This window comes from Macaca mulatta, chromosome 1 (genome assembly GCF_049350105.2).
Source record: "Macaca mulatta isolate MMU2019108-1 chromosome 1, T2T-MMU8v2.0, whole genome shotgun sequence".
In the NCBI taxonomy this organism is placed as follows: domain Eukaryota; kingdom Metazoa; phylum Chordata; class Mammalia; order Primates; family Cercopithecidae; genus Macaca; species Macaca mulatta.
Window position 1 is genome coordinate 229,511,027 of NC_133406.1, and position 18,494 is coordinate 229,529,520.

The 18,494-nt window shown below is 42.9% G+C and overlaps 1 protein-coding gene across 6 annotated transcripts in view; it reads left to right on the top strand.

Moving 5' to 3' along the window:
• The window catches only part of MTOR (mechanistic target of rapamycin kinase), a 149,312-nt gene that overhangs the window by 39,990 nt on the left and 90,828 nt on the right, over positions 1–18,494 (top strand). For 5 of the 6 annotated variants that reach the window (XR_013407950.1, XM_077974288.1, XM_015111100.3 and 2 more), the window contains 7 exons: positions 5,628–5,714; positions 8,588–8,755; positions 9,237–9,349; positions 9,996–10,158; positions 11,570–11,662; positions 13,016–13,162; positions 17,944–18,086. Coding sequence is in view for 5 of the 6 variants with exons in the window: in XM_077974288.1 (XP_077830414.1) it covers positions 5,628–5,714; positions 8,588–8,755; positions 9,237–9,349; positions 9,996–10,158; positions 11,570–11,662; positions 13,016–13,162; positions 17,944–18,086 (914 nt within the window). In the remaining variant the exon portion in view is untranslated. The remainder of the gene's footprint in view (positions 1–5,627; positions 5,715–8,587; positions 8,756–9,236; positions 9,350–9,995; positions 10,159–11,569; positions 11,663–13,015; positions 13,163–17,943; positions 18,087–18,494) is intronic. The other variant, XM_077974300.1, reaches the window with a different exon arrangement.

Consider the following 18,494-nt stretch of genomic DNA (forward strand, 5'->3'; position numbering starts at 1 on the left):
TGGTGGCTCACCTCTGTAGCCCCAGCACTTTGGGAGGCCAAGGGGATCACTTGAGGTCAGGAGTTTGAGACCAGCCTGGCCAACATGACAAAACCCTGTCTCTACTAAAAATACAAAGATTAGCCAGGCGTGGTGGTGCGTGCCTGTAGTCCCAGCTACTCAGGAGGCTGAGGCAGGAGAATTGCTTGAACCTGGGAGACAGAGGTTGCAGTGAGCCAAGATTGCACCACTGCACTTCAGCCTGGGCAACAGAGGAAGACTCCATCTCAAAAAAAAAATAATAACTTTTATTTTAGTTATATAAGACATTAACATAGTTCCAGAGCTAGAACTATAAATAAGATCTATCCAGCAACATCTAGCTTCTGCACCATCTTTATACCTCGTTTTCTTCCTTCCTGTATTATTTCCTATTTCTGCTATAACAAATTACCACAAATTTAGTGGCTTAACACAGATTTATTATCCTGCAGCTCTCTAGATTGTATTTCTGACATGAGGTCTCACTGGGCTAAAATCAAGGTGTTGATAGGACTGTGTTCCCATCTGGAAGCTCTAGGGGAGAATTGATTTCCTTGCTTTTTTCTAGCTTCTAGAGCAGGAGTTGGACAAGCATGTTTTAGAGACTAACTGCATTCCTTGGCCCTCTTCCTCCATATTATTGAACATTATTATCGTTTTATGTGTTGTTTGTTTATATTCATCCACATGTATTATTTCATGTCTTATCACTCCGTCTTAGAGCTTACTCCTAGAACCATATTCTTTCTTCCTAGTACAAATTCCTCTTAGGAGCATTCATTGAAATAAACTGTTCTTATCTGAATAAGTCTTTATTTCACCCTCTTTTTAAATCTTCATTTGGAGATTTAAAAATTAAAATAAAAAATTTAGTTTTTAGCCAAGAATATGATTCTAGGTTCTTCTACAACTATAGATATGATCCCACTTTCTGACTTCTTTTTGTTGCTGTTGAGAAATCATGAATCCCTTTTACATAATATTTTTTCTGTGGCTTTACTTCTTATTGTTTTGTTATCCTGAAGTGTTCACTATTATATATCTAGATGTGAATTTATTTTGATTATCCTGTTTGAGACTTGGAGGGCTTCCTAAATGTAAGGATTGGTATCTATCAGTTCCTGAGAAATTCTCATGTATTATCTTTTTTGGAATTTTGTCCTTATACACTTCTATTTTTTTCCCTCCCCTCCCCTCCCCTGCCCTCCCCTCCCCTCCCCTCCCCTGCCCTGCCCTCCCCTCCCCTGCCCTGCCCTCCCCTCCCCTCCCCTGCCCTGCCCTCCCCTGCCCTCCTCTCCCCTCCCCTCCCCTTCCCTCCCCTCCTGTTCCCTCCCATCCCCTCCCTCACTCTGCTGCCCAGGCTGGAATGCAGTGGTACGATCTCTGCTAACTGCAGCCTCTGCCTTCCAGGTTCGAGTGATCCTCACGCCTCAGCCTCCCAAGTAGCTGGGACTACAGGTGTGCACCACCACGCTGGCTAATTTTTTTTTGTTTTTTTGCATTTTTAATAGAGACAAGGTTTTACCATGTTGCCCAGGCTGGTCTTGAACTCCTGTCCCCAAGCAATCCAGCCACCTCAGCCTCCCAAAGTGCTGGAATTACAGGTGTGAGCCAATGCGCCCAGCCTTATTCCCACTTTTTTTTTAAGGCATTTTAAACAGACTAAATTTTCTTTTTTTTTTTTTGAATGTACTTAGTTTTATTCATAATTGTCCCAAATTGGAATAAGCTCAGTAACTAATCAATAAGAGAATGAATCAACAATCTGTAGTATATTTATACAATAGAAAGCTCCTCAGCAATGTACAGGATGGAACTGCCAATACATGCAGCAGCATGGAGGAATCCCAAAGCTTCCTGCTCAGTGAAAGAAGACTTACACAAAATAAAACATGCCATTGATTCCACTCAATATGGAATTCTTAAACAAGCAAAACTAATCCATGGTAGGAAACAAAACAAAACAAAACAGAGTAGTGGTTGCCTTTGAGAGAATAAGGTGGGGATTTACTAGAAGGGACATAAACCAACTTCCTGGGAAGATAGCATAATATTCTATATCTTGATGAGGTTTAGGTTACACATCTGCATGCATTTGTCAAAATTTGTTGAGTGGTACCCCTAAGACTGGTGCATTTCCTTGTGTGTAAATTGTACCTCAAAGGAAAAAATTGGGGCTGAAAGTAAAGATTAAAATCAAGTTATTAATATGCACAATAAACTATTTAGGGGGAAGTGTACTGATGTCTAAACAGACTAAATTTTCTATCAAATATAAATAGACTTCTACTATATATAATAGAAGTCTGATTCTGTGTATTGTTTCTGAGAAGTCATGCTTGTAATGGTCTATTTCCTCACGTGTTTTATAATTTTGAATCATATAGCATATTCAACTGGGCTTTCCCTGGAGCAGTACTAGAAAATCTGCTCTAAATTTGCATCTCTCCAGAGAGGATATGCATTTACTTCTGCCAGGTGGTCCAGGAGAACTTTAATTTCTTGGCTTAGAGCTTCCCAGGCCACACAGTTAGTGAAAATAAATCCATAAACCCATACAATAGATGCCTGAAATTATGAACCCTTAGGGGAGGCATTTTTCTGCCTAGACCCCACATCACAACTGGCAACTTTCTTTATCTCCTTTTACCAGTGGACAGATTTTTTTTTTTTTAACTCACTATTTATCTTAATATGTAGCTCTTTGAAAGTCTGGCTTTATGTGAGAGGCTTCAGTTCTTTTTTTTTTTTTGAAATAGGGGCTTACTTTGTTGCCCAGGCTGGAGCGCAGTGGCATGATCTCAGCTCACTGTAACCTCACCTCTAAGGCTGAAGCAATCCTCCCACCTCAGCCTTCCAAGTAACTGGGACCACAGACACATGCCACTATGCCCAGCTAATATTTTTTTTGTACTTTTGGTAGAGAAAAGGTTTTACCATGTTGCTCAGGCTGGTCTTGAACTCCTGAGCTCGGGGAGTTCTGCCTGCCTTGGCTTCCTAAAGTGCTGGGATTACAGGCATGAGCCACTGCGCCTGGCCACTTCAGTTCTAATAATCTTATAATCATGTTTATATTTTTTTTGCCTTAATTTTAGGCTTTTCATAGTGTGGGAGTTTGGGAGGAAATCTAATGCATCATATTTTCAGGAGCAAAACTGTGTTCTCTTAAAATATTCATGTTCCGAGGAAAAAAAGAAAGCTTGTGGAAGGCAAAGGGAGAAGAGGCAGCTCCTCTAGCTCTCTCCTCAGCATTGAGGTGCTTGCCTGTCCATGTCCCTTGGGCAGCTACTCCTTATGAATAAGCCACCGAAGTGCTCCCTAATTGTGCCTAATAAAATGGCACCAAGGGCCAGGAAGCTTGTTTCCTCTTTCTGTCTCTCAGTTTTCTCTGACCTTCCCACCATCTCTATTGGCCTGTTTTCCTCCAGCTTAGGTTTTCTACTTTCAGGCTTTTTCTTTTTGAGATAGAATCTCACTCTGCTGCCCAGGCTGGAATGCAGTGGTGTGATCTTGGCTCACTGCAACCTCCGTCTTCTGGGTTCAAGCAGTTCTCCTGCCTCAGCCTCCCGAGTAGCTGGGATTACAGGTACATGCCACCATGCCCAGCTAAATTTTGTGTTTTTAGTAGAGATGGGGTTTCACCATGTTGGCCAGGCTGGTCTCAAACTCCTGACCTTGTGATCTGCCCACCTCAGCCTCCCAACGTGCTGGGATTACAGGCGTGAGCCACCGTGCCAGGCCTGTAATAACATATTTGTATAGGGACCACTATACATATTTATATAGGGAATCACTACAAAACTGTAGTGATTCAATTTGGGGGATGGCGGGGACCAGGAGATAGGTAGAAATGAGTCTACTGAGTCAAATGTGTGCCACGTGGTGACCAGGCTGTAATCACCTTAGAAGTCAAAGTTATCATTAGGAAATATGTTCAGACTCTTCTTTGAGCCCAATCCTGTATGTCCTATTGATCCTACCTCTTTGGGTAATGAGTACTATAAGTCCATTACTCACTGTTTGAAATAACACTTTTTTTTTAAGTAATGCTTTTTATTTATCCCAACTTACCTGACTTGATGTGGATAGGCGTGAAAACATATATGTTCATTTTCTAAGTTATCCTTGTTAATGGAGAGAAGCAAAGGCAGAGAGAGCTGTAAGAATTTGGAGAAGGGGTTCGGATGTGGTGGCTCATGCCTGTAATCGCAGCACTTTGGGAGGGCAAGGTCGGGAGAGCAAGACCATCCTGGCTAACATGGTGAAACCCTGTCTCTACTAAAAAAAAAAAAAAATTAACCGGGCATTTTTGGCGGGCGCCCGTATTCCCAGCTACTTGGGAGGCTAAGGCAGGAGAATGGCTTGAACCCAGGAGGCGGAGTTTGCAGCCAAGATCACGCCACTGCACTCCAGCCTGGGCAACAGAGCGAGACTCTGCCTCCAAAAAAAAAATGGGAAGGGGTGTCAAATATTATTTGCTACTTATTACTGGCGTGTAATACTATCTGAAGATAACAAAATAAAACCTACATTTTGAAGACAAATCTTTAACCTGGAAAGTAGTTGAGATTTTCTTTACTCACACCTTCTTTATTCCCAACTTTATTTAGTGGATGTCTTTTCTTCCTACACCTAAAAGGTACCGACTTAAGTAGAATCCCCTCATCCTATCCCTACCCCAGTTTGCTTGCTATTTTGGCTCATAATCTCTCAGAGACATAGTTAATTAAGACCTAAGTAATGAGTTAATTACTGTAAATGAGCTACAATACCCATAATCAAGGGTTAGCTGTATTTAGTTTAGGAAGTGGGTGGTAATTAGTTAGAGCCAAATAAGCAAAAGGTACATTTACAGTTGGTAAAAACTTTCAGGTTTATTTTTAAGTTTAGTGATTCCAGAAATCCTTCAATGATAACAGATATTCATTGAGTACTGAACAGTATTCACGTCCCTGTTCTAGTGCTTGACATGAATTATCCCGTTTAAGCCTTAGAAGTCTGTGAGGTTAAGTATTATCTCCATTTTCCCATGGAAGAGCCTGGGCACAGGGAGGTTAAATGAGGGTTACAAAGACCCTGCTATGCAGTAACTGGCTCGCCTGGTGTGTAAAAGCTCCTGATAATTGTTTTGAGTTCCCACCACCATCACCATTTAAGTTTGTGTCTTTTTTTTTTTTTTTTTTTTTAAGAGACAGGGTCTCACCCTGTCACCCTGCACTCTGAAGAGTGCAGTGGCACGTGCATAGCTCACTACAGCCTTGAACTTCTGGGCTCAAGCATTTCTCCCACCTTAGCATCCATTGTAGCTAGAACTACAGGCAAGTGCCCAGCTAATGTTTTGTACTTTTTTGTAGAGACAGGATCTCGCCATGTTGCCCAGGCTGTTATTGAAATCTTGGCCTCAAGCAGTCCTCCCACCTCAGCCTCCCAAAGCACTGAGCCTCCAAACCTAGCCAAACTTGGGTCTTTGAAATATATTCTCAGTAGATGGTATAGTGTGAAAACCCATTCCATAGTTGTCTTTATTTGTTCACATGAATTTAAGGTAAGCCTGGGGGTTCAGTGTCCTTCATGATACCAACTGGTTGACCTCTTGTCCATTTCAGTTTTTGTTCCAGCAGCTGGGAATGTTGGTGTCCTTTGTGAAGAGCCACATCAGACCTTATATGGATGAAATAGTCACCCTCATGAGAGTGAGTAGAAGTTAATGCTTTGGCCTCTTCCATGTTTGGGTCAAGGAAGGCTCAGAAGCAAGTTTAAATGACAGACATTTTTTTCATGGATCTTTGTAGAGCTGTTACAGCCTTAGTACAAGAAATGGAACAAAGCCCACTGGATATTGAGGGGGAGGAAGGGCTGTTGCTCCAGGTTCCCAGGTATAAAACTACAAGGCACGAAGGCTGAAGAGAAATCCTGAAGTAATTGTTCTGCCAGAAATAGACTCTTGGGTTATTTGCCTCACACACAACAAAGCAATTTCACTTTAATATCACAACGGTGCTTTTCTATTCTCATGAACGCCCTCTTCGTTACTGCTCGTAAACCATGAAGGGATTGGGGGTTGGGTTTTCTTAGGGCTGTTAAATATGACCGACACGTGTTGGGCACCAAGGAACAAGGTGATGTTTTACCCTGCTACCTCCAAAACCATACACACCACCTTTTGACTGCAGTGGCACATGAGAAAAGGCTGAGGTCCCAGGATTTTATTTTATTTTATTTTTTTTTTTTTTTTGAGACGGAGTCTCGCTTTGTCGCCCAGGCTGGAGTACAGTGGCCGGATCTCAGCTCACTGCAAGCTCCGCCTCCTGGGTTTACGCCATTCTCCTGCCTCAGCCTCCCGAGTAGCTGGGACTACAGGCGCCCACCACCTCGCCCGGCTAGTTTTTTGTATTTTTAGTAGAGACGGGGTTTCACCATATTAGCCAGGATGGTCTCGATCTCCTGACCTCGTGATCCGCCGTCTCGGCCTCCCAAAGTGCTGGGATTACAGGCTTGAGCCACCGCGCCCGGCCGGTCCCAGGATTTTATAACATGCATTAAGTAGGTGCCAGAAGACACCCCATTGGCAATATCATTTTTCCTTCTGTTCTATATAATTTAAATGTCTCTGTGAGGAAGGTTGCTTTGCAGGTACAGCATGTCCTCAAAGAGTTAGAAGATTTCTGTTCTTTCACACCAGACTTTTGTAGTTAGTTTGGAGGAAACAGCAGGACTAAAATCAAAATGGCTGGTTTCAAATGGAACTTCCCAACACCTGGGTCTCAGAACTGATAAACCTCCCTACATGTATAAATAATTAAAAGCTGCTCTATTCCCTGACTCCTACCACAGAAGCCTCTGTACAAGGAAGATTTAGGCAGAATACTAAAGAGGCCGGTGGCTCGTCTTAGTGGGAGGAGGGGCAAGGGAAGAAGCAGTGTCCTCAGGGGAGGAGGATGTAGTAATCTGTGACTTAATCCCCCCAAGAGGGCTAAACAAGGATACAATATGACCATATTATAGTCATAACATGTTGATGACCAAAACATAGGGAAGTGAGGCAGGGAGCCTCACACCTGCAAAATGCAGCTTCCATTTCACCCCAGATAGAGAAGGTGCAGTGGGGGCTCTTCCTTTGACTGTTGATTCTGAGCATTTTAATGAGCTCCCCCAAGCCTGGGAAGAAAATAGTCTTTGTGAACAGTGATCCAGCTGACATCCCTCAGCAGGCTGCCTCGCATCTTTGAGGTAGAGAATCCCCTGTGAGGAACTGATGATAATGCAAGCTGGAAGGTAGGTAGGCCTTCTCTAAAGAAGGCAGAGTGGGGTTCAAGTGAATGAACATCAGACAAACTCTGGAGGCTCTGAAATCTGTGGTGTTTCTTTGGCAACACTTTTAACCTAGAAAACACAGCTCTTTCAGAGAGAATACTTCTCTCCAAGTAGAGAGAAAGGAAGTTTTATCAGCATCTTCTAGTATGGTTTTTACTTTCTAAACCATTATGCTTTTTAAGATACCTTTTTAAATAAAAATACTATATCTCTCTATAAAGCCTTTTATCTGAGGAGTTATCATTGTTTTTATGGACTTTAAACTATTTAGAGGCTCCAAGAATATGAACATTCATGTGTTGACATGATTAGTAGGGTTTCTATTATCATTAAATCTCCTACTCCAGAACTCTTAAAGATGGTGATAGGCAGCTGTCTTTTTGAGTTGATTTGAAATAATAGCTTTTCCTGGAGTTAGAGGCTTGGACTAATTTGCTTTGCAACACTGAGGCAGGATCTGTGGCCAGTTGGCCAAGTTTTTATTTTAGTAACTTGTGTGGAAAATAACCATGTGGGTATAGAAGGGGGCTCATTTTGTGGCATTGTTCAGGCCTGATGGATAGATTTTTGGGAGGGGACAGATGTCAGATGCTATCTATTAATAGCAAAATCTAAATCCAGAAAAGCCAGGAAATCTTTGTAATACTGGAGTCACCCTCTGGTAGAGATCAGGTGATACCAAAGTAAGGTCCACATCCACCCTGGACCACTTCAGAGCTTTTCGAGTGACTTAGTAATCTATTCATTCTAGAATATTCCAGATGCTCTGATTGATAGATTCTGGGGATACAGAGATAGAGGTTTCTTGTCCTTAAGTAGCCTACAATCTACAGGCAGGACGGCAAAGCAAAGGAAGTCTTACAACTGCTGTCGCTATCAAAGGGAGTGCGAAGGATCCAAGTGGATCATGGAGAAGAAGAAAGCCTGCGTGGGAGAAGTGAGGCTAGAGCCAGGTCTAGAAAGACAGGGCGTAGCTGAGCAAGAAGTGGGATTCTAGGTAGAGGAAGCAGCATGAGCAAAGCCCAGAGGACTCAGGTAGCCTCCTGCATCTGGGGAAATGCAATTGAGTTTGTCCAGTATGGCTGCAACACAGGACACAAGAAGGGCCCAGCGGGAGGAGGGGAGTGAGGAGTTGATCTCGGCGCAGACCATGCTCACTACAGTTTTGCTTTTCTGGCCATCTCGATTCCTCGGTTCATATATCAGCAGAAAGGGACCTGACTCAGCTCCTCTGACTTTTCTCTCTTTGTAGGAATTCTGGGTCATGAATACCTCAATTCAGAGCACGATCATTCTTCTCATTGAGCAAATTGTGGTAGCTCTTGGGGGTGAATTTAAGCTTTACCTGCCCCAGCTGATCCCACACATGTTGCGTGTCTTCATGCATGACAACAGCCCAGGCCGCATCGTCTCTATCAAGGTGAGTAGCCTATGTCATCCTCCAGAGAGATTTTCTGCTTGCCTCTGAATCCCTGGGTGATCAGCTAAAAGCTGAGACCTCGTTCTGAGTGACAGGTTGATGCCCACTCCATAAGACAGAATCCCAAGAATACTAATACCCAATGTGTGCAGTTTACAGAATGTCTATAATCCTCTCTTGATTATCCTTATCTCTTTCAATAGATTAATCTTGGCAAATATTTTATCCCAGACTAATTTTCTTTATTATCCAGCAACGGGTTCCTTATCAACTCAAATAAGCACAGAGAAAGCAAAGTAATATGTAAGCAAATAAAATGAGGGGGAGAAAGTGCTACCAAAAGGATATAGTTCAAGGCCATTTAATAAAGGCTTTTCCCAGTCCCCTCAGAACTTTGAATTATCCTCACCACCACCTGCTGCGTGTCCTTAGATACTTGGGACATGACTATTCATCACCATGCTTTTGCTCCCTTTTGCAGTTATTGGCTGCAATCCAGCTGTTTGGCGCCAACCTGGATGACTACCTACATTTACTGCTGCCTCCTATTGTGAAGTTGTTTGATGCCCCTGAAGCTCCACTGCCATCTCGAAAGTGAGCACCTCCCCTTTCGGATTAGCAATCATTAAGCTGTTAATGTTTTGTTGAAAATGTTTGTTTCTTTTTTTTTTTTTTTTTTTTTTTTTTTTGAGACGGAGTCTTGCTCTGTTGCCCGGGCTGGAGTGCAGTGGCCGGATCTCAGCTCACTGCAAGCTCCGCCTCCCGGGTTTACGCCATTCTCCTGCCTCAGCCTCCCGTGTAGCTGGGACTACAGGCGCCCGCCACCTCGCCCGGCTAGTTTTTTGTATTTTTTAGTAGAGACAGGGTTTCACCGTGTTAGCCAGGAAGGGCTCGATCTCCTGACCTCGTGATCCTCCCGTCTCGGCCTCCCAAAGTGCTGGGATTACAGGCTTGAGCCACCGCGCCCGGCCGAAAATGTTTGTTTCTTAAGTTCCCAGGCCATCTTTCTATTTTTTTGTTGTTTCAACTCGCATTATTTTAGTCTAGAAATATCCCAGGTTTATGGAAATCTTAACTGTCCCTATCCCATTGGAATAAATGTTGGATCCATGTCATCCAAAATACCTTAGAAGCCATTCATTCCCATCCCTTTGGTGCTGATTGTTAAGCTCACCCTCAGTCACGTCTCTTCCTTGGAGATTGTGTGTTAGCAGTTACTGTATGTTAGCGATTGTTGTAGGGCAGCGCTAGAGACTGTGGACCGCCTGACGGAGTCCCTGGATTTCACTGACTATGCCTCCCGGATCATTCACCCTATTGTTCGAACACTGGACCAGAGCCCAGAACTGCGCTCCACAGCCATGGACACGCTGTCTTCACTTGTTTTTCAACTGGGGAAGAAGGTAAGATGGGAGTCTGGACAGACAGGTGCTCTTCTGCCTTATTTGGAAAGAAGACTTTGTCTGTGAGCCACTCATACTTTGTCTGATGCCAGCCACCATCAGAGAACATGGAATTATTTGCTTTTTTTTTTTTTCATGTGTTCAGCAAACATTTATTGAGCAACCTATGTGAGCTAAGTGCCGTTCTGGGGATAACAGGGTAAAAAGAATAAAGTCTTTGCTCTCATAGAGCTTCCATCCTAATGAAGCAAAGCAAATAAACAGTTTGTTTCTTAAGAGTGATGGGTTGAAGTGAAGAGAAGTGCTCTTTATTTAGGATAGACAGAAAAGACCTCTGATCAGTTGACACTTAAGCAGAGACCTAGATAAAATAGGTCTAGGTCCAGTTGCAAAGAATTGGGTGCAAGGAGAAGAAATAGCAAGTGCTAAGGTTGAGGCAGCAGCTTGCTCAAGGAGTTCAGGGCACAGCAGGAGAGCAGTGTGATCTCAGAGGAGCGAGCAACGGGGAAGTACTTGGAGTTAAGGTGACCAAGATAAGGCAGAATAGTAGAGACTAGATTTGTAGGCCTGTGGCTCTCAAAGTATAATTCCTGGACAAGCAATATCAGTATCTACATACCTGAGAACTTGTTAGAAATGCAGATTCTTGAGCTAGGCACAGTGACTCACACCCGTAATTCCAGCAACGTGGGATGCTGAGGCAAGAGGATTGCTTGAGATCAAGAGTTGGAGACCAGCTCCAGACGTAGCAAGATCCTGTCTCCACAAAAAAAAATTTAAAAATTAGCCAGGCATAGGGACATGTGCCTGTAGTCCCAGCTACTCAGGAGGCTAAGGCGGAGAGATCGCTTGAGCCCAGGAGTTCCAGACTGCAGTGACCCCCATAATTGTGCCATTGCACTCCAGCCTGGGCAACAGCAAGACCTCATCTCACCTGAGACCTGCTGAATCAGATGCTCTAACTGTGGAGCCCAGCAATCTCTGGTTTCATGAGCTGTCCAGGTGATTCTGATGCCCACTAAAATATGCAAATCACTATTGTGGGCCATTGTAAGTACTTTGGCTTTTACTCTGAGCAAGACTGGAAGTTTTTGGTGGACTTTGAACACAGGAAAAATAAGATCTGACTTAATATTTTTAAATGATAACTGTCAATGCCATGTGGGAAAATAGGCTGTGGGGGCAAGGGCAGAAGCAAAGATCTCTCAAGAGGCCACCATCATAAACCAGATGATGGGGACTTAAACTAGGATTATGGCAGGAGATGGGAAGAAGGATTCTTCTGAATATCACAGAGCTAGTCACAAACCCAGAAGAAATGGTCATAATGTAGTTATATAATATGTTTTCCTCTACTTTTTTTCCACTCTCCAAAATGATAGTTTCTGATCTCTTCCCCCTCCTATTTTAGTACCAAATTTTCATTCCAATGGTGAATAAAGTTCTGGTGCGACACCGAATCAATCATCAGCGCTATGATGTGCTCATCTGCAGAATTGTCAAGGTGAACTATACTTCCTTTCTGTTCTGAAGTCCCTGTTGTCTTTACTACTTGATATTCTTGTAATCTTGGCTATGGGAGTTTGCGTAGCTTTTTAGCTCTAAACTAGGGATTGGCAAACTTTTTCCAGTTTGGTAGGCTGCGTCGTCTCTTTTGCAACTCCTCAGCTCTGCCTCTACAGCCTGCAAGCAGCCACACACGATGTGTAAACAATGAGCCTGGCTGCATTCCACTAAAACTTTATTTATGGACACCTAAATTTGATTCTCTCAATTTCTGTGTGTTGCAAAATATCAGTCTTCTTTTGATTTTTTTTACCCCCAACCATTTAAAAGTATAAAAACCCTTCTTAGCTCTTGGGCTATATAAAAACAGGCAGGGGGCTGAGTGCGGTGGTTTATGCCTTGGGAGGCCAAGGCAGGTGGATCACTTGAGCCCAGGAGTTTGAGACCAGCCTGGGCAACATAGTAAAACTCCATCTGTACAAAAAATACAAAAAATTAGCTGGTCATGATGGCGGATACCTGTGGTCGCAGCTACTGAGGAGGCTGACGTGGGAGGATCACCTGAGGCCTCTGTGAGCTGTGATTGCACCAGTGCACTCCAGCCTGAGTGGCAAAGTGAGACCCTATCTCAAAGTAGATTAAAGGCTAGGCACAGTGGCTCACGCCTGTAATCCCAGAACTCTGAGAGACTGAGGCAGGAGGATCACCTGAGGTCAGGAGTTCGAGACCAGCCTGGCCAACATGGCGAAACCCCATCTCCATTAAAAATACAAAAATTAGCCAGGCATGGTGGTGCGTGCATGTAGTCCCAACTACTCAGGAGGCTCAGGCAAGAGAATTGCTTGAACGCAGGAGGCAGAGATTGCAGTGAGCTGAGATTGTGCCACTGCACTCCAGCCTGGGAGACAGAGCTAGACTCTGTCTCAAAAAAATAAATAAATAATAGGTTAGATTAGATAGATAGGCAGGTAGGGAGTGGCATAAATAAATAAATGAATAATTCTTTTTAAAAAGTGTAAAAAAGCCAGGGGATGGGGGCTGTTTGCTGCCTTTACTCCAAACACTTTATCACCTTTCCCATTGCCGACAATTGTTTATCTTTGCTAGTTGCATGGTTGCTTGCTCGTACTACTAAGTCAGTGCTTGTCATTAACTAGGAGTGACTGGCAAAGACTGTCTACAGTTGGGGAGTCAGCCCATCTGTGGTTCATTTTGTCCATACATGGGACTTTTTACTTCTTACTGAAATCCTGGCTCTACCAGGTCTGCACCTCCCAAAATATAAGGATATTTCCTAAACCAGAAGCATCTAGTAGAGTTGTAGGTGTTTCCTATAAATCTCTGGTTGCAGGGATACACACTTGCTGATGAAGAGGAGGATCCTTTGATTTACCAGCATCGAATGCTTAGGAGTGGCCAAGGGGATGCATTGGCTAGTGGACCAGTGGAAACAGGACCCATGAAGAAACTGCACGTCAGCACCATCAACCTCCAAAAGGTAAGTCCATTGTTTCAGGGGACTGGGAAAGGAGAGCTCTGCTCTTCTCACTTATTCAAAACTTTCAGCTGTTTAAACCAACCAAAAACCGGCCCAGGTGTTTTTTCCAGAAATCTAGATACCATGAACTTAGATTATTTGTCTTTTTACAGGTATCTGAATTGTAGTTTTGTTTTGAATAGAGAAAAAGTAGAGAACGAAATGTCCTTTTGTGCTCCCTTGGAATATGAATGGTAGAACCTTTTGTTGCAAATATATTCTCATTTTTTACATTAAGGGAACAAAGCTAGTGAGCCCCCTAGTTGGCAGTGAGACTGATGAAGGTGCTTTAAAACAGTGCTTTTCAAACTTCTCAAACTCATTGGGCTTACCAATTGCTGGGAATCTTGTAAAAATGCTTATTCTGATGTTGGCAGTCTGATTTGGGGCCTGATACTCTGCATTTCTGACAAGCTGCTAGCTAATGTGATGGTGCAGGCCCATGGACCATACTTTGAGTAGTGAGGTTTTAGATCTTTCCAAGTGATTACTGAATTATCTCTGCTGGCCAAAGCCTAAGATATGATCAGCTTTTCACCATGTATGCCTCCAGCCATCCACCTAAAAACAGGCAGTTTCAAAGCATATCTGGTGAATCAGAGCAGAATAATCATAATTACTTCACCAACTTTTAAATAAATATACCACATCGAGTATTTTCCACATTTTGCATTAGTCCTTCATGTTTCTGGTGACTGTAAGCAGCTTCCAGTTTCGATTTCAGTGTTATTTTTCATCTATTAGCCAGCCCACTCCATGTGCAGCAGCAGATAGAGGTGAAGAACCGGGCAAGACTGTCCCAGATGACTTGTTCACTTCTTTTGGCAAAGCACATGAAGATTTGAACACAGTTCTTTGTGCATGTGTGCGGGCTCACGCCCAGTTTTGGAATACTGGGGGTTTATTACTGTTGTTTCAGAGTCTTTACTCACAAGAACAGCTTCAAGTGACTACTGCTAAGAAGCGTTTGCTGGGTTAAGATGGAGGTGGTAAAATATTCCTGGGTCAGGAGTGATGCTGCTTTCCCTTTGGGGATTTTGTAACTACTAATCTGAGACTTTAGGAGGAAGAAAAAGATTATCAGTCACCTGGCATTCCCAGGCAGTCATTGAGGCCACCCTACTGACACCTCACACTGGAGGGAGGGGCCAGGCAGGAGGCCAAATGTACATTTCCACCCAGATGTTTTCATCCTGACTAGGTTCAGAATGTCCTTCCAACCAGGCAGCCGTCCACCCTGCTTTAGAGCTTTGTTCTCTCTGTTTTAGGAAATTCCTCACTAATCTAGTTTGCTTCCAGGAAGTTTTGCTTTCTACCCAGACTTGGAAAAAATAAGCATAAATCTTGCCAGATAGACAAAAGAAAGACTCTTAATTTATCTCACCTGAGAAAGTAGATCAAGTTCAAAACTCTGGACAAAATCCTCTGCAGCTGACTCTCAGATCTATTTCATTGGAAAGTAAATTGTGGGAGCTGGGCGTGGTGGTCATGCCTGTAATCCCAGTAATTTGGCAGGCCAAAATCACTTGAAGAATCACTTGAAGCAGGAGTTTGAGACCAGCCTGGGCAACATAGGAAAACACCATCTCTGTAACAAAAATGAAAAATGAAGAAAAAATGAAAAAAATTAACTCCAACCTGGACAACAGAGTAAGACCCTGTCTCAAAAAAAAAAAAAAAAAGGAATTGAAAAAAATTTAAAAATTAGCTGGGCAGAGTAGCACCTGCCTATAGTCCCAGCTACTTGGGAGACTGAGGCAGGAGGTTCACTTGAGCCCATGAGTTCCAGGGTGCAGTGAGCTATGATTGCACCACTGCACTCCAGCCGAGACGACAGAGCAAGATTCTCTTTAAAAAAAAAAAAGAGGAGGTAGGCGGCCAGGTGCAGTGGCTCATGCCTGTAATTCCAACACTTTGGGAAGCCAAGGCAGGAGGATTACTCGAGCCAAGAGTTCAAGACCAGCTGGGGCGACATGGCAAAATCCCCCTCTGCAAAAAATACAAAAATTAGCTGGGCTTGGTGGTGCATGCCTGTTGTCCCAGCTACTCAGGAGGCTAAGGTGGGTGGATCTCTTGAGTCTGGGAGGTCAAGGCTGCAGTAAGCAGTGATCATACCACTTCATCTCTCCAGCACAGGCAACAGAGCAAGATTTTCTCACCAAAAAAAAAAAAAAAAAAAAAAAAAAAAAAAAAGGCAGCAGAACTCACTGTTCAGAAGTAAATTGTGCCTCCTTATAGTCGTGTAATAATAATTAGGGATTGGTGTATTTATCAGTCTTAACCAACTTTCAGAGTAACAATTTGCCACCTCAGTCACCATTTTATTGGTTATGATAATATAGGATTTATGTGATACAGAAAACATAAAAACCATTTATATATACCTCTAGAACGCCTTCCAGAATTTTCAGCAGCTTTACTGTCTGTCTTATGATAATCCGTTTGGGCTTACCTTCACCATGAGTAAGCTGGCATTCTATGAACAGGCACCAGCATCACCAGCTGAGGTGATCAGCAGTGGGTGGATGGCAAGAGGAAGCAGCTCGTGTTTACACAGTTATTATATAACCCAGAGAATTGAGAGATGATGATGTTTTACAGAGCAGGAGGAAAGGGCCACATAGGGGACTTGGCCTAACCCAGAGAATTGAGAGATGATAATGTTTTACAGAGTAGGAGGAAAGGGCCACATAGGGGACTCGGCCTAACCCAGAGAATTGAGAGATGATAATGTTTTACAGATCAGGGGGAAAGAGCCACATGGGGGACTTGGCCTAGTTGATAAATTAAGCTATGATTTTTTGAAAACATATTTACTGCCATTTATCAAGTAATAGTAACAACTAACATTTATTGAGTGCTTTCCGTGTGTCAAGCACTGTGGTGGAATACTTTATATTAACTCATTTAATCTTCATGATAACCCCATGAGTTAGGTGCTGTCATTGCTGTCCCACTTTGTAGATGTGGACTGTGAGGCACTGACAGGTTAAGTAATTTGCCCAGTGTCAACTAGCGTCAATGGTGGAGCTGGGATTTGAGCTAGATAGCATGACTCCAGAGCCCACTCTCTTAACCACTGTGTTGAATTGTCTCTGTCTTACCCAGGCCCAACCATTTCATTAGAGGGAAAAATAAACTAATAATACTTCCCTGGTTATGTCCAGCTTTTAACAATTGCTGTACAATATAATACAGCTACGCACAGACCCATCCTATAGGGAAGAAGCCAGATATCTGTGGGCAGGAAAGGACTGGATGTTCCCATTTTGCTCAACAGAAAAAGGTCTAAAAGTCAAGTCTTTGGTATCTAGTCCCCTCTTCCTTCTCATTCAGGAGTTCTCATTGTATGGTCAGTGGTATTATTTAGTTTGTCTCTTGTAATATTTCTACTTCGGTTTTTGACATAAAGTGATAGTTTGTTTAATTCTATTCATCAGTAACTCTTTAGAAGCAACAGCAGATCTCTAGTATATCCCAGGGAGGTGACAGTTGAGTCCTTGATGGTATGGCACATGGGGTCTTTTCACTCACTGGACCACTTAACTAGTCCAAAGTTTGAGACCTTCTGCTCTGACTTACATGATTTCCCCCATTTAGGGAGGATTGATCTGTCCTGCTGGAAAAATCTTTGAAGAATGTATTTTAAAAGTTGGGGATTTAGTGTAGTTAGGGCTAGGCCAGTTCAAATAGGTGTCATTTTGACAACAATAACAGTCATTTTTTGCTCATTTATTCCAGCTAAGTCATTTAGATACATTATCCCTAGATGAGGAACTCTGAGGCTCAGCTGCAAAATACCAGTAATTTGCCCAGGGTGTTAACAGCTGCTGAGTGGCAGAGCCAGGATCCCAGGCAGGTGTTTCTAACTTTAGAGAAATAGGCAAATAGTACTAACTTTGTGCCAAGCACTGTTATAAATTCATTACATTTATTAACTTAAAAACCCCAGGAAGCAGAAACTATAATCCTCATTTTACAAATGAGGAAACTGAGGCACAGAGGAGTTAAGTGACTTGCCAGAGATCAGAGAGCCAATTATGTTATAGAACTGGGATTTGATCTCAAGCCATCGAGTCAAGTGTGGCTGTTGCCCACTACACTGTACTGACCTCTCCAAAACCTCAGCCTTTCCACCCACCTGCCTAAGCTGCCCCTGGTAGTAACTCTTGATGTCTGGAGAGTTCAGAGGTCTGAGAGAAGTTGGAGGGGATAGAGTAGAAATTAAATCTGTTCAACGCTTTTTTCTTGTTCTACCACAGTGCCATGTGCTTTGGGCTCACTGCTCACCTGGTTGCAACATGATTCACTATGGTGTAAACCTGAGCCTTTTCCCTCTTCTTGCGTGACTCTTCATTGTCAGATGACCTGGTGTTCTAATGTAGAGGATGCAGCTCCCTTCATGCCCTGCTGGAGCCCATTAGGCTTTGTCGAATGCACCCAAGTGTGGCAGTCCCATGTATTCTGGTTCTGTAAAACTCTCTCCTTTGCTGTAGTCAGAGTCCAGCACAAAGAAGTTGTGAAACAGGCTTTTTCCACAGTGTGGTATGTTCCGGAGTTGCTGCTCTTGCTTTATGGCTTTTAATTAAATATTATTCTTTTGTATTTGCACTCTAGGGGAATTTTTTCATGAAAGATGGATTTTATAAATCTAAAAGTAGAATAATCATTAAATAGATGAGGACTTTTTTCAATTGGCCCTTGAAGCTGATTGTTTTCCATTGTCACCTGTGGGATCACAGGCCTGGGGTGCTGCCAGGAGGGTCTCCAAAGATGACTGGCTGGAATGGCTGAGACGGCTGAGCCTGGAGCTGCTGAAGGACTCATCATCGCCCTCCCTGCGCTCCTGCTGGGCCCTGGCACAGGCCTACAACCCGATGGCCAGGTATAGTGTGTCAGGGCGGGTGGAGAAGATCAGCACATAGAAAACGATATATACAAATTAGTTTTTATTAGAAGTAATAATCAAAGGGCTGGTATTTTTAATTTTTCTAATTTTGTGGAATGCAAAGAAAGAAAAACACAAAGTCAACAAGCTCATACTGTAGCATCTATCTTAACCTTGCTAGTAGACCACAAATTCCTTTTTCTAGTACCTTTACGTCTAACATTTTAATTACAAAGTTACTTGTAACTCTAAAAGCAACTGTGTAATAGTTGAATGTAACCTATTTCCAGTAACAATGGTATTCTAATTATTGCTGTTTGTTACAAATATGACAGGGAAAAAAATGGTCTGAAACAATAACAGTTATTTATTTTACTCCTGAATCTGCAATTTGGAAGGACTTTT